Source organism: Mastomys coucha, unplaced genomic scaffold (assembly GCF_008632895.1).
Source record: "Mastomys coucha isolate ucsf_1 unplaced genomic scaffold, UCSF_Mcou_1 pScaffold12, whole genome shotgun sequence".
Taxonomy (NCBI): domain Eukaryota; kingdom Metazoa; phylum Chordata; class Mammalia; order Rodentia; family Muridae; genus Mastomys; species Mastomys coucha.
Window position 1 is genome coordinate 91,712,419 of NW_022196894.1, and position 16,443 is coordinate 91,728,861.

Consider the following 16,443-nt stretch of genomic DNA (forward strand, 5'->3'; position numbering starts at 1 on the left):
CAGTCCCACCATGTGTACTCCATGGTTGGTGGCTTAGTCCCTGGGAGCTCTGAGAGTACTGGTTAGTTCATATTGTTGTTCATGCTAAGGGGCTGCAAACCCTTCAGCTCCTTGGGTCCTTTCTCCAGCTCCTTCAATGGAGACCCTGTGCTCAGGACAATGGATGGCTGTGAGCCTCTACTTCTGTGTTAGTCAGGCACTGTCAGAGCCTCTCAGGAGACAGCTATATCAGGCTCCTGTCATCTAGCATTTGCTGGCATCCACAATAGTGTCTGGGTTTGATGATTGACTATGTCCTTTACTTCTTTACCACAAGAAGTGTGAGCATCATAAGACACTGCCGTTTTTTACAGGGTGCTATTACAGTTGTCCTCTTATAGTGTTGTCAGCTTTGTTTGTTTGCTTGGTTGGTTTTCTCAAGACAGGGTTTCTATGTGTATGTGTCCCGCGCTATCTCCCGCCGGCAGGAAAGACGCGGCACACACGGATCCTTCTGCAGTACAAACTTTACTTTCACTAGCTTCAGTTGAGGAGGAGGAGAGCCCCGACTATATCAAAACCCTTCCCTTATATAGGGCCGTATGCCCGCCTCAGACGTGGCGACTCATAATAGGCTGTGTGACGATCAGGCCATTTGACGTGACCAAAGGCACTCGTTGGGATTCACAGGCACACGCGCACAAAGCATTCTTATGCCAACGACAAGGCATTCTTATACCAACGGCAAGCCAAATGTCATCGCCATTTTGTAATGGCGATGTGCTTATGAAGTGGCTTCCTACATGTATGGAGCTCTGGCTGTCCCAGAACTGACTCTGTAGACCAGGCTATCCTTGATTTCATAGCACTCTCCCTGCCTCTGCCTCCCACGTGCTGGGACTGGAGCTATGAGCCAGCACTGCCTGGCTTTTTTTTTTTTTTTTTTTTTTTTTTTTTTTTTTTTTTTGGTTTTTCGAGACAGGGTTTCTCTGTGTAGCCCTGGCTGTCCTGGAACTCACTCTGTAGACCAGGCTAGCCTCGAACTCAAAAATCCACCTGCCTCTGCCTCCCAAGTGCTAGGATTAAAGGCCTGCGCCACCACCGCCCGGCTTGTTGTCAGCTTTTTACAGAGCCTAATTTGTAAGGTGTTCCTTACCTGAGTGTGTGTGGAATACATACTCCGTGGAATACCCAGCGCTTGGTACTAATATCTCAGACGTCCATGGAGATCTTAGATCCTTGCGGATGAGGGGCACCTATGAGAAGAAGTTTGTCAATCAAGACAGGGAAGGTTGGCAACAGATAGGCCCCTGGGTCTCAGTGGCTCCTCAGCGTGGTTTGTTCCTTTATCAGCTGCTGCTTTTCAGGGGCCTGGGCTGGAAGTTGCTTCCTCCCAGCCATGGATTATGAGCCTAAAGGCAGGAGTAAGTGCCTGAAAATCTTCAGGTTGGTTTTTGAAGCTTATACCAGAAGACACATACAATCCCACAGACCATCTTGGCTTGAGTATATCACAAGGCCTGTTCTGTGCCCATGCTGATGAGTCCCAGTTGCCTGTGTTGGAGCACCTTTAGTGGAACTACAAACAGCAGGAGTCCTTAGAACACACTGAACACACAAAAGATGATTGAGGAGCAAGCAGATTGCCCTTCCCAGCCAGGCCCTGGGCTCAGAGAACAGCTAAGTGCTGTGTCGTTAGGACTGGACCTCAGTTGATCCGCTGTGTCGTTAGGACTGGACCTCAGTTGATCCGCTGTGTCGTTAGGACTGGACCTCAGTTGATCCGCTGTGTCATTAGGACTGGACCTCAGTTGATCCGCTGTGTCATTAGGACTGGACCTCAGTTGATCCACTGTGTCGTTAGGACTGGACCTCAGTTGATCTGCCGAGCAGGGTCTGCCACCTGGTCTTCTGCCTGTTCTGTATGTTTGAAAATGACCCACATAAAGTATGCTATTTCCTGTTCACTGCCCACATGTGTGCCTTGTCCGTTGGTGTTCCTATCCTCTCGTCACAGCTTGTGACTTAAGCGGCTGCTGCAGTTATTTTTGTTTTCAAATAAACATATGATTTATTTTGCTGGACTTCTCTTAGTTTTAGACTATTAGACCCTAATGTATCAAGATCTAAATAATGTATCAAGATACCTTTGTTCCCCCTTGAGATAGGATCTCATATCCTCAGCTGGCCTTAAACTGGTGTGGAACTCTAACGTAGTCTTTGTCTAGGATTATCTTGCCCTTTTGATCCTCTTGGGGTCACAGGCATGTGACACCATGCCTGCTGTATCCATTACAGGGGACTGAACCCAGGCCCTCATGCATACTAGGCATTTGCACCCAAGCAGCTGAGCTACAGCCCCAGCCTTTTAAGAGGCTTCGTGATGGTCTCCAGAGCGAGTTCCAGGACAACCAGGGCTGTACCGTGAAACCCTCTTTGAGAGGCCCCTGCCAAAGAAAAGATACTGCGATACTTCTTGATAATCTCTAGTTTATCCTTTACCTTTCAGCTAATCTGAGCTCATTTTAGAGGTGGAAGCAATATCTTTGTTTATAAGCAGAAACTTGTCATGGCCCAGGGGGCACATGACCCAGGCCAACCCTCCTGACCTGGGGCTGGAACACACCTGTACAGCAAGGGTTCCAGGCCGCCTGGTTTCATTCGGTCAGACTCTGCTGTCTGGAATGCTGAAGTCTACAGAGATGGATGAGATGGTCTTCACCCCAGAGGACAGGAGGTGCCCTGTGTGGGGACCCTGCTGCCTCCCTGGGAGGGGGCTGAGCTGGGTCACAGGTGGGCAGAGGAGTGATCTGGTGAGGGAGATGCTGCAGATTAGAGACAGAAAAGCAAAGACTGCCATGCTGTGACAATTTGGTGTTAAGAAGTGAGGTAACAGGCCAGGGATGTGGCTCCATTCGGGCTTGCAGTGCCAGCCTGTGGGCCTGGGTGACCCCAGACCCATGTGAAAATGTGGGGTGCATCACATGTAATCCCCGTGTCAGGGAGGTAAACACAGGCCGTTGCAGAGCTTGCTGGCCAGCAGCCAAGTGAGTTAGCAAACTCCAGGTTAGTGAGAGAGCCTGTCTCGGGAAGTAAGATGGAGGGCTGCTGAGAGGGCTCAGAGGATAAAGGTACTTGTCATGCACGCCTGACAGCCTGAGTTTGACCCCGGAACCCACCTATGGAAGGAGAACTAGCTCCTGCAAGTTGTCTTGTGACTGCCACACTCTCATCATCAAGTGTGCACCCACACACTGAATCGAGTGTGCACCCACACACTGAGTAAGTGGAGGTTCCTGTTTGTTCATTTTTAAAAAGGTAGAGAATGATTGAGGAAAACACCCAATGTTGACCTTTGCCTCTACACACTTGTGCAAATACATGCACAGACTTGTGCAAATACACACTCACACACCCAAAAAAGAAAAAGAAGGTGGAGATGGACGGAGTAGGTGAGGCAGACTCGAGCCATGCTCAGGCGGCATTTGAGTGGCTCTCAGAAAACCAGGAGTTCACACTGCGTGCTCTTAGACAGCTGCGTGTGTGCAGATGACCTGGGGATGGTGTGGCTTGTCAGATGGGATTATAAGACAGCGTCTCTGGGAACCTTGTTTTCCAGTTTGTTTTCAGTGCCCAGGGCCTTGCACTCACTAAGCATATTCTCTAGCACTGAACTACAGTCCCAGCTTGAAAAGCGATGCTATAAAGAAGGTTCTGGACCTGCGTGCTTGGGGATACTATTGCTCCTTATCTCCGTGGGCTTGCAATGCATTTTTCCTGTTCCTGACACAATCCCTAGTTGGTAGAGATGCCAGAAACTGCTGTCCCCACATGTATAAGCCCCACACAAAGCTGCATGGCTGGGTAGCTGAGCTGAAGAGCATGGGATGAATGAGACCCCGCCCCTTCTTCCTGAGCCAACAGCATCCAGAGCTTCTGTGCACACAGTAGTAGGCTCCTCATAGGGAAGGGAGGCTATCTCTGGCTCCTGCCAGCTAGTGTTCCTTGTCTCTCTGGGACTGTTGGTGTCCTGGAATAGAGATGCACACAGCCTTGTCTCTCTGGGGTGCCGTGGTAATCACGAAGAAGCTGTCTGCCGCCTCCCCAGCATTGGCGGCTCGTCCCAGACATTCAAGGCCCCAGAGAACCTGGCGCCTTCACACACGGCTGTCCAAACATGTGACCCCTCTCTGTCTGTCTGTCTGTCTCACTGCCCCACGTTGTGTTCTGACCTCCACAGATTTCCTTTTGTGTGTAGACAGCACGGCTCCCCTTTCATTGGCCTTCCCTTGTGTTGCAGGCTCTCCAGAGCAACCTGAAGTATTCCCTGCTACCACGGAGGCTCATCATCAGCAAGAGGCTAGCTCAGTGCCTGCACCCTGCCCTGCCCAGTGGTGTTCACCTAAAAGCCCTAGAAACCTACGAGATCATCTTTAAGATTGTGGGGACCAAATGGCTGGCCAAGGACTTGTTCTTGTACAGGTACAGCCCCTGCTTCCTGCTCTTGTCCTTTCTTCAGTGGGGCAAGCCATGTTTCAGTTCAGTTGGAAAATGACAGGCAAGGGGCCGGGGTTGTCACTCAGTTGCAGAGTGCTTGCCCAGCATGCAGGAGGCCCTGGGGTCAGTCCCAGCACTGATAAGTCCAGTGTAGTGGTGCATGCATGTATTTCTGGCAGGAAGGGCAGAAGCTACATGGAATTCTCAAAAAATTGTAAAGGAAAGTGGCAAGCAAAGTGGGCATGGGGGAAAAAAACCGTCACAGCAATTATTTATCAAGCCATCACCAGGAGATGGCCACCTTCAGAAAGACCTGTCCACTTCCCCCAGCTCCCCAGGCTTCATGTGCACTATGTATAATGAGAACCCAGATGTTGCCTGCTTTTTACTTAATGGTGTCATGTGACCATCTCATCTCCAGTGTGCTTCTGTCTGTCACCAGTGAAATGGCTCTGACCGCTCCTTAAAACTCCCATCTGGGGCTAGGGTAGCTTGGCCTTGGCCTGTGTAAGGCCCCGGCCTTCATCTCCAGCAGCTAAATGTAAACAGAGTCACACTCCAGACCTCCCCTCTGCCGGCTGTTCCCGTGGAGTCTTGGACAAGGTTTCTGACGCTCTTATCTGCCCTCTTGTCTTCTCAAAGCTGTGGTTTGTTTCCCCTCCTGGCCTATGCCGCCATGTCAGTCCGGCCCGTGCTGCTTGGCCTGTATGAGAAGTACTTCCTCCCCCTGCAGAAGCTGCTCCTGCCCAGTCTTCAGGCCTTCCTTGTGGGCCTGCTGCCGGGCCTGGAAGAGGGCTCTGAGATCTACGAAAGGTTAGTAGATATCATGTCTGGGGTGCAGGCTGTCTGTCCAGGAATTTGCTCTGTAGATTAACCTTGAACTCAGAGATCTGCATGGCTCTGTCTCCTGAATACTGGGATTAAAGGCATATACCACCACTTCTAGACTTAAACTTCCTTTACCTGGAACTCGCTCTGTACCTGGAACTCGCTCTGTACCTGGAACTCGCTCTGTACCTGGAACTCGCTCTGTACCTGGAACTCGCTCTGTACCTGGAACTCGCTCTGTACCAGCTCTGCTGGGATTGAAGGCATGAGCCACCATGCCTGGGCCTGAGCTTTTCAGGGCCAACTACTCTTCAAGATCCAGACAAAAGGCTGGATCCTCCATTTCTGGATTGTAGTTCATTCCAGATTAAAAATCCAAATGAAAGTAATAACCAGATAATAATAATGCCTGAATATAACCGCTCCGTGCTCAGCAGCAACCCAACAGTACGCTTAGCTGGGTGAGATGCTGTCCTGAGGTCACCACTCCCTTAACCTGCTCATCTCCTTGAACATAGGATTCAGCTCCACTCTACTTCCTGGTGCCCCTTTATTCTTTGAGCTATACATTCTGTACTTTTCCTTTCAATGCTTGCTACACTTGATCAAAATGTTCTTCATGAGAAAAACCAGAGAACAAAATCTATGCTGGGCTTTTTTGAGACTTTCTTTTGTCAATGCAATTAATATAAATCTTTTTACCTGGGGGCTGGTGAGATGGCTCAGCCGGTAAGGGCACTGACTGCTCTTCCGAAGGTTCTGAGTTCAAATCCCAGCAACCATATGGTGGCTCACAACCACCTGTAATGTGATCTGACACCCTCTTCTGGAGTATCCGAAGACAGCTACAGTATACTTACATATAATAAATAAATAAGTAAAAAATAAATAAATAAGTAAATAAATAAATAAATAAAAATCTTTTTACCTTAGCCTCAGGTAAACTTGTCAGACAAGGGCAGAAAGCAGCCACATTTTTCACCAAAATATCACAAGAACAGTTTCTAGGCCACATACTGAAATTCCTCTCTGAAACCTCTTGGGCTATATCTGCACAGTTCAAATCACCTTCAGCAGCATTGTCTTCCATATTCCTCCTGGGATGGCCCATTAAGCCCCACTTAAACCATGCCACTGCTTCCCAAAGTCCCCAAAGCTACATTCCTCCAAACAAAAGCATGGTCAGGACTATCACGGCAATACCCCACTCCTGGTACCAACTTCTGTCTTAGTTAGGGTTTTACTGCCATGAACAGACACCATGACCAAGACAACTCTTATAAAGGACAATATTTAATATGAGCTGGCTTACAGGTTCACAGGTTCAGTCCATTATCATCAAGGCAGGAACATGACAGTGTCCAGGCAGGCATGACACATGAGGAGTGGAGAGTTCTACATCTTGTTCCAAAGGCAAACATGAGAAGACTGGCTCCTGAGTGACTAGGAGAAGGGGTTCAATGCACATCCCCACAGTGACACACTTCCTCTAACAAGGCCATACCTCCTAAGAGTGCTACTCCCTGGGCCAAGCATACTCAATCCTCACAGACCCTGACCTTGAGAAGAGTCCTAGATGGAATTGAGGTTGTTGTACAGGGCACCCATTATCCCCTGCCCCATTAGGCCATAGTTTGTGAACACACATAGGTGTGGGAGTTCACACACACAGGTGAACTCCCACACCTCCTCATGTGGATGAAGCATCTCCTAATGAGTGCCTCCATTCAGTGACAAAGGGAAGGTAAGCAGGGGTTTTCCATTCTGAATAATGAGGTGAAGGACTTGGAGGGTTAAATTGGTAGGGTACAAAGCAGGGTCCCATTCCCGCATTTATTTATTTATTTGTTTATTTGTTTTGGGTTTTTGAGGCAAGAGTCTGTGTATTCCTAGCAGTCTTGGAACTGGCTCTATAGACTAAGCCGGCCTTAAATTCAGAGATACACCTGCCTCTGCCTCCAGAGTGCTGGGATCAAAGGTGTGCACCACCACATGCCTGTCTTATCTTTTTGACACAGGGATCTTGCTACATTATGTATCCCAACTGGTACCAAACTACCTGCAATCCTCCTGCCTCAACTTCTGCCTGCTAAGTGCTCGGATCACAGGTGTATGCCACCACATGTGACCAGAGCAGAACCTCAGCACAACCTGTGGCAGGACCTGAACATGTGCTTAAAGCTCTCAAGTTTTTCACTGGGTCTGGTGACAGCTCAGAAGTTGGAGGAGCTGTATGACCATGTAAACTATCCATATGCATAAAGCCCTTTTAAATTTCTTTCTTTTTCATTTATTTATTTTTATTTGGGGGGAATTATAAAGAATTCCTGTCCGTGCTGACTGTTCTGAGCGATGCTGCTATGCTATGATTAGCCACTGGTGACTGGGCCCATGTGACACCCATCTGTGATGGCTGTTCACCATGTGTATATATACCCCATGTGCTGGCACCATGCTCTTCCTGCCTCTCCTGTCCCCAGGCCTTAGCCACATCACCCTCACATGCATTTGGGCAGTGCCTGGGCCCCATGTGGGATCGATGAGTCAATCCCAGCTGTGTTTGGAGTGTTGTGTCCACTGCTAGTTGCCCAGGCTGCATTTGCATCTGCACTGAGATTGGACAAACTATGCTAGAGGTTTGCTTGTGGAGCGCTTGGGATCCGCCTAGCTTAGCCCTCAGTTTCCCACATCTCAGTCACATCTGTGAGGAAGAATCTGATGCTGCCACATGTGGTGGCTAGCCTGTGTGGAGGCTTTGGATATGTGAACTTGGTAGTCATGGTGACACAGAAGGTAGCAATGCGGCCATCACCAGACTTCCTGCAAGGTCTGGTACATTCACATTCAGATAACAGGTCGTTGTGTGTGTGTGTGTGTGTGTGTGTGCGCGCGCGCGCGCGCGCGCGCGCGCGCGCGCATGTGTGTGTCTGTCTGTGTACATTCTGACAGATTAACACGTTGATTAGTTTCCCAAAGGTCTCTTGCTGTCTTTAAATCTCTGTTACTCACACTAGAGACGTTAAAAGTTGCAGTGTTCTTGTTTGCTCTTTTAATTGATAAGTGAGTTTGTTTGAACAGCTGTTAATATTGTTTAATATTAATGTTTTTTCCCCTAACATTGTGATTTTTTGACATTGAACCAAGAACTGGGTAGCTACATGAATCACTGAATAGCTTTCGCTGTCACTGGAAGCCAAGCCAGTGTCCCACCTCACCAGGAAGTGGTGATCAACTTCCCAAAGGTAGATGCTGGTCAAGGTTCTTGTCATCCTGAGCGTGTGTTACTGGCACAGTGAGGGAGCTGGCTATACAAGATGGTTCTGTACTGTTTCTGCTGTAGTCTGAGAAAGTCTTGAGAACCAGACCCCCTGAGCCCTTAGGATTAGAGCAACACACCCAGCCAATAGTTCTCACACACAGATAGGAAGAGGGGGATGACAGGGTCACAGCGTCCATGCTGGGAGATGTTGCAAAGGGCCAGCTGCGAGGTGAGGTAACACACTGCTTCCATGTAGGTGGGGGCTGTTCTGACTGCTTCTCAATGAACACAAACAAATGGGCCTCTTGGCCAGTGTGTGATGGTGTCATCACCCTGACTGTCTCTACTTCGCTGTGACAAGAAGTCAGGATGAGAAGGAGCAAATGCTCCTTTCTCGGAGCAGAGGGAGGTGAGTGTCCTGATGGCTTGAGGCCAGGTGTGGTGACACACTCATGTGACCCTAATATTAGCTGGGCTGAGGCAGAACTAGCCAGGATGACAGAGCAACTCCAGGCCAATGTTGGCTGTACATAGTGGATCCTGCCTCAGAGATCCATAGGGAGCGGGAAGAGGGAAAAGGAAGGGGACATGGTTTACTAGAAACAACTGTTTAACACGGGTAATCCCAGTATTGAGGAGGTAGAGGCAGGAGGAACACCATGAGTTTGAAAATAGCCCCAACTACATAGTGAGACCCTGTCCCAACAACAGGAAGAACACAAGCAATGACTCTTCACCTGGAACTGTCTCCGGTCGGGGAGGGTAGAAAGAACTGGCTACTGCTGTGTAGTTGGCAGGCATCTCGAGTTGTCATCTGCTCCTGGGACAAAGCCAGCCCCACGTCAGCAGTCTTAGCTTGAGAACCCTGATCATCTGCTTTTGAGACTATTTCCTGTTTCCCCACTGGTCTTCAGTCCCGGGTTCCTGTGGTTCTCTCACTAGCCCATCAACCAGTAGCTGAGATTGCAGGGTTGTCAGAAATGCTAATTTGAATACCCGATTGCAGCCCAGACAGTCAGGACACACAGTGGGGCACCGTTAACTCTCACTGTTCTGCAGGAATAAGCTGATGGCAGTAACTCCTGCTGCACTGTTGTAGGAAAGAGTTACTCTCACACAACTTTTATTATTATAATAAGCCTTAGTCAGCACTAGAGCTGAGCAGGTATCTACCTCTATGTTGTTAGAATCTATTTCCCCATCAGTAACTCCAAGTTATAATTTGCCATGTTCCATCTGGGCAGCTCTTAACTCCAGTTGGCTAGCTCTTGTGACAGTTTTCATGATTCCCTCCCCCATGGTGGCTTCTTCCTTCTCCACATTCTTCTCCTCCTTGTGCTCCATCTCAGATCCCAAGCCAGGGAACCCCAAGCCCCACCTATGTCTCAGCCACTGCCCTTGGTTTGGATGGTGGAAGCTTTACAGTGAGCAGCTTCTGTGGTTTGTACTTTGGGGATGGTCTGTTGCAAATCAAAGGGCATGATGACAGCAAGGAGAGTGTGTGTGTGTGTGTGTGTGTGTGTGTGTGTGTGTGTGTGTTCTTGGGCTCAGTGGTAGGGAAATCCTCAAGTAATCCTGTGGTAAGGAGTCTCCCTCACTGAGGAGCCTCACCTTCCAGTCAGAGGCTGCCCAACAGGTCTCTGTCCCCGGCACATGACAACTCCTCTGACCAGTTAATCATATAATAGAGCTGCTGAACGCTACTTCTGCCCGACACTACAGCTCTTGCTACATTTTTCAGAGCTGAGCAAAGCCAAGCTCTGTTTGTTTGGTCATCTTTTAATAGAATACCAATCAATACCTTCAGCCACAAAGCCATTCTATGTGCTTCCCTGAGTCCTTGGCCTGACTTAACCTCCTCATGCTTGTTTTTGTAAGATCTGATTATCATTCCCTACAAATATTTTATGAGACATTAAGGTCTAGGCTCATTTAAAACTTGTATTAACTTTTCATTCTTTGGCAGTTTCATATATATATATATATATATATATATATATATATATATATATATATATATATAATGAATTTTAATCCCTTCTCATGCCCTTTGGCCCTGTCAGTGCTCTATCCCAGTAAGGCTTTCCTACATTCGTGTCTTCCTTATGTGTGACCCATGGAGTTTGAACAGGGCTTCCTGAAGAACATAGGCACATGGTTCTTTGCTGGAGTCCAGGCAACACCCATGTAGATCAGTAGTGCCAACTATCGGTAGCCCCTCACAGAGGGGTGGGGCAACATGAGCTCTCCCTTCTCTGATGAGCTGTCAGTAGCCCCATCTTTGGCCTGTCTTCTGCAGGTGAGATCATAGGTCATGTCACACCCAGGAGACACTGCCCCAGCTCCCCTCCCAGCCTGTGACTCTCAGTTTTTCCACACACTGAGCCTCAGGGGAGGAGGGTGATAACAGGGGCTCTGTGTGGAGCAAACACTCGACAGCCTTTCATTCTACATTTTGATCAGCCATGAGTCTCTGTACTAGTTGCCCAGGTTCATTTTTAAGAACAGAATCAGTTTTTAATGTATAAATGTAGTATATATTTGGAGCAAGTATTTTTTCCTTTTATTTGTTTTTGAGATCAAAAGCAAACTCAAGGTGGTTGGTGTGGGATAGTCTTCACAGTGCAAACTGTGTGTCACAGTCACCTGCACTTGGGACCACGCGGGGACGGGGCCACACTCGGGGATAGCCAGCACTGCAGCCTGTGCACACACTCTGCTGCCCTGTGCTGAGCTCACATGGGAACCCCCGTTCCACCTCTCCACGGGGCAGAGACTCTTGGCTCCATCTCATGGCTGAGTGTAGATTCAAGATGAGGTCAGTGCTGTCCCAGGTCCCATAGCTAGGATCTGAACACACAAGGGCTGAGCTGAGAAACCCAGTGAGCTGCTCTTCACACTGAGCTGGCCCTGGCCGCCTTTTCCCCTAGTCCTTTGTAGGTAGGAAGCATGTGAGAAAGGCGACCGCTAAGGTCATGAGTCAGCTCAGCATGAGGTGACCTCTCTGCCAGTCACTGTTGGCCTCTCACCAGCCCACATGTGGTTCTCAGTACCTGCACTGCAGAGCAAGGCCCCCCTTTAGTGTCCGTGGAAAAACAGGCCTGACCCGCTCATAGAGACGCACATGAGCTGCTGACTGCGCCACGTCACGGGAGGATTGAGTGAAGATAAGAGATGTGCCAAGCTGGACGGCTGACACCCTGTGACTCCAGCATTCAGGAGGCTGGGACAGATCCAAAAATAAAGGGGTTGGCAAGTGGCCCAGCAGTTAGGGTGGCTGCCACCAAGCCTGGTGTCCTGAGTCTAATATCCAGGACCCATGTGGTGGAAGAAGAACACCTTCTCCAAAGGAGAGAGCTCTTTCAGATTGTCCTCTGGCCTAACGGAGCCTGCTGTGCATAAGTGCACATATATATACTGCCACACACTACACGCATGCATACACACATGCATGAAGATGCACTAATTAAATATTGGGGCTGGAAGGATGGCTCAGCAGTTAAGAGCACTTGCTGCTTTAAGAGGCCCAGAGTTTGGTTCTGTAATGCCACCACTAGGGTATCCAGTACCCTCTTTGGGTCTGCACAGGCACCTGCAGACACATGCACATACATACATACACACAGACATATAGACAGACATAATTAAAAATAAATTTATAATGTAAAAAGGGGACAGTGGCTCACTGAGTAAAGTTACTTGCTGTCAGGCCCAGCAACCTGAATTCTGTCTCCAGAGCCTTGGAGATGGTCTGTGTGCCTCATCTGTGACTGGTCACAGATTGCATGTTGGGTAGGAAGCTGCACCTCTGGGTGACATGTTTGTGCTAGCCAATCTGGATCTACCAGCATAATGCCTGGTGGATGGGTATTACAGCATTGTAGAGGTGACAGCCATCTGGGTTTCCTAGCCAGGGTTCTCTTCCTCGTGGGTGGTGCTCACACGGTGCAGAAGGCGGGAGGGACCCGGCCACCTTGTCATCTTTCACCAACAGAACCGACGCCCTGCTCCTGAGACTGTCTGTGGTTGTGGGCCGAGAGGTGTTCCATGCTGCCCTGTGGGGGAGCGTTCTGACAAGTCCTTCCATCCGCCTCCCTGCCTCCTTGTTTGTGGTGAACCACATCAGCAGGGACTCAGCAGGCAAGGAGCAGAAGTGCATGCTGGGTACTGATTACCAGCTCACGGTAGGTGCCTTGCTGCCCAAGAGGTGTGTGGCGTGGTCCCTCCATCAGGGGCAAGGGGACAGTGGGGACATTCCAGGACTGAGTGTGTGTGGTGGGCAGCTGCCAAGCAGGGTGAGGGGCAGCTGCCATACAAAGGATGGTTTGCTTTCCCTTTAATAGTTTATACTTGGCGGGGGGGAGGGGGGAGAAAAACAGAAACAGACAGACTGACTGACAGAGAAAAGGATATTGAGAATGAATGTGTACCAAAGAGCCAGAACAAGATGTTGGCACTCTGGGAGCTGGCATGGGTCCTGGGAACTAAACTCCCTCCTTCCTGCCTTGTGGATCTGGCCTGTTTGTTTGACCTGCCTAAGTCTCTCTTGGGCCAGCAGTCCTCCCACTGGCCACCTCCACCCCACTCTCACCTGCTCTTCGTCAGTTGCTAAGAGATTGCTTTTGTAAAGCGGGGTCTTGTGCTTGTAAGCTCTGGCTCACGCAGTCCCAGCTCAGGGCTTTCTAGTTGTGCGCTCCACCTGACTGCTTACCTGTTCTCTCCTCAGACTGTAACCTTGTACCTTATGCCTTCCCACAAGCCTGTGTGTGTAGCTTTCAGCCTCAGTGCTCCCATCCCTCCTGAGGCACTAAGAGATGACTTTATTGAGAGAGGACACTTGGTCGGTACTGCCTTGACTTGGGATCCACTTTGGTTTTTCGTGAAGTTCCTGTTGTCATATAGCCCCATAGTCCCTAGAGCTCAGAGTCCTGTTCTCATGTCCTGTGTGTCATGGATGTCATATAGCCCCATAGTCCCTAGAGCTCAAAGCCCTGTTCTCATGTCCTGTGTGTCATGGATGCCGCATCAAGACTCCCAGCCCAAGTTACTTATTTTTATGGCTGCATAGCATAAACACAGAGTCAGGTGTCTTTGGAACAAGCACTATGATTTGTCATTTCAGGTGAGATCCCTGTGTGCTTCACTACTGGATGCCAATGTTCTTGTGCAAAGAAATACTCTAGAGGTCATTCTCTTTTTCTTCCCATTCTCTTCCTGTCTGGTGAGTCGCATTTGCCCTTCCGGACTCTTCCCTGTTCCTTCAAAGGCAAAGGCAGGTGCTGTGACAATTTAGTCACAGACTGCTCAGCCACTTGGCAGTCTCTTCTAGCCTCAGCCCATCAATGGCCTTTTCTCATTTTGTGGACATTGTGTGACTTCTCCTGGGAAGAGGTGAAGAGATGGCTCTTTATGCCAGATAGGGCAGCAATGAGTGACTAGGGGATGATGTCACCTAGAGCCAGCTTGGTTTTGTTACAGTCACTAACAGGAATGTGGGTGACTCAGAGGGAGCTGCACTGTTATCATAGAAGGGTCCCCCCTGGATACCCCTGCAAGACCACAGCCTTCATGGAAGGTTCCCCTCCCCAGCAACTATGCTGCTTATATAGCACTGGGAAGGGACCTTGTGACTCTGATAATCCCCTTAAAGTTTCCTCAGCTCCCTGCATCTTAGTCTATCCCTCCAGAAGGAATGCCAACAAGCAGGCACTGACTGACTGACTCCTTTGGTGGGCTGTGTGGGGACAGCTAACTTTTGGGGATGGATGGTTTAAGTAAAGCCACATGTCAAAAGTTAGAACCCTGCTCAGCATTCCCTTGAAGTAATGCGTTCTCCATCCTTCTGATAGGACCCTGATGAGAGAGCCATCCCTCTACTCAGACAGGATATTGTGCACATTCTCTCAGCTGCCACCCAGACACTACTGAGGAGGGACATGTCTCTCAACAGAAGACTCTACGCCTGGTTACTCGGTACTGAGCAATATATGAGCATGTGCCTTAGTGCTGGTCTGTGCACTAGATGATGCCTTAGTGATATCTCTGAACCATGAATTATAGAGAGGTAGTAGTGACATCACAGCCGTGGCCAGTCAAAGTTGATTCCTACAGGAGCTATATTATCTCTGTGTGTGTGCGTGCGTGTGTGTGTGTATATATATATATATATATATGCATGCCAGTCGAGGTTGGACTCCTACAGGAGCTATGTTATCTGTATATATATATATATGGGAAAAGTAAGAGAGGTTTTAAATTCCAGATGAGTTTCAATTTAAGAGCCAGACAGAAATACCAAGAATCTATAGCTAAATTATATTGAATGAGAAGCCAGGCATGATAGAATACATGTATTAACCAAAGAACAGGGGGAGGCAGAGGCAGGAGGGTTACAGATTTGGGACTAAGCTGAGCTGCATAGTAAGACCCTATCTCAAAATCAAATTAAAAAATAGAGCTGTAGCCAAGCAGTAGGGGCTTCCTTGGCATGTGCAAAGCCTGGGTCCGACCCTCAGTGCAAACAAAAGACAAGAGGAGGCCGAAGCACATGCGCTGTGCGCTCCGTAGGGAGTTTCATGGGCCGAGGTTCATGAGGAGGAAGCCCCAGAACACTGGGAAATCCATGTGAGGATGGGGAAGTTTAGACATGGGGAAGGAGGCAGGAGGAACAAGTCGCATAAGAAGATCAAGAGAATCCCCAGACTGTCTGTGTATCTGTGCATGCTCACATGTTGAACCTGCAGACTTGTAGGCAGCCCTCGGCTGAGGGTTGGAAGACTCCCAGGACAGAGCTCAGGGATTAGAGGCCAAAGGAAAGCATTTTTATGTATAACTTTCCATATTTATGTGTGTTAAAATAAAAGAAAGCAGTGTGGACAGAACCTGAGGCTTCAGGCGTGCTCAGCAGGTTTGCAGCTGAGCCTCAGCCCAGCCCCTCCCCAGCTTTCCTTAATCTCCAGGGTGTGGACATTTCTACCACCCTGACCTCAGGATCCGACTCAGTGTCGCTTGCATTGCTTCTCCCTAGGGTGTGAGGTGTGCAGAGTCACTGCAAGGAGGCGTCTGTGAGTACTCATTTCAAGATGAGTAACTAAAGGCTCACGAGGGAGGTTTTTCCGTCCAGGATTTCTTGTGTCTCAGGCTGGCCTTGAGTTTACAGGGGAGCCTTAGACCTTGTGCTTCTGCCCCCCGAGCCTCCACCCCACAAGTGCTGTGATTAAAAGCATCAAGTGTATGCAGCACTGGGAGGATGCAGGGCTTCATACACTCCCAGGTCTCTTTGGAAATTTTAGACTTTTTAAAAAGAGTGTGTGTGTGTGTGTGTGTGTGTGTGTGTGTATGTGTGTGTGTGTGTAGTGTTGATTGTATTTGTGCATGTAAGTGCAGTGCCTGCAGAGGCCGGAAGAAGCCATCAGATTCCCTGGAGCTGGAGTTACAGGTTGTTGTGAGCTTCTTACCATGGGTGCTTGGAGCTGATCTCAGGTGTCTGCAAAAACAGTACGTGCTCTTAACCATTGAGGCAGGTCTCTAAGTCCCTTTAAGGATGACCACTCACCTGTTAGAACATGGGATTCTAGCTGGGTGGTAGTACATGCCTTTAATCCCTTGCAATCAGGAGGCAGAGGCAGTAGATCTCTGGGTTTGAAGCCAGCTTGGCCTATAGGACAGCCAGTGCTACACAAAGAAAGTGCCAGGCCTTGCTTATCTGTGACTGGGAACCTCAAGTTCCTGCTTATTCCACAAGGATGGTCTTCCTTATCCTGAAGATCCACCAACTGATCCCAAGCCCAAAGTGAGGGCAGGCAGGCAGGCAGGAGTCTGCCTTGACTTCAGGTAGTGAGGGCATGCAGACAGACAGGCAGGTAGGAGTCTGCCTTGAC

General features: G+C 49.1%; 1 protein-coding gene across 4 annotated transcripts in view; it reads left to right on the top strand.

Annotated features, from left to right (window-relative positions):
- The window catches only part of Dop1b (DOP1 leucine zipper like protein B), a 113,616-nt gene that overhangs the window by 25,453 nt on the left and 71,720 nt on the right, over positions 1-16,443 (top strand). For all 4 annotated transcript variants that reach the window (XR_004116842.1, XM_031364471.1, XM_031364469.1 and 1 more), the window contains exons 3-7: positions 4,280-4,461; positions 5,119-5,289; positions 12,558-12,747; positions 13,686-13,784; positions 14,413-14,536. Coding sequence is in view for 3 of the 4 variants with exons in the window: in XM_031364471.1 (XP_031220331.1) it covers positions 4,280-4,461; positions 5,119-5,289; positions 12,558-12,747; positions 13,686-13,784; positions 14,413-14,536 (766 nt within the window). In the remaining variant the exon portion in view is untranslated. The remainder of the gene's footprint in view (positions 1-4,279; positions 4,462-5,118; positions 5,290-12,557; positions 12,748-13,685; positions 13,785-14,412; positions 14,537-16,443) is intronic.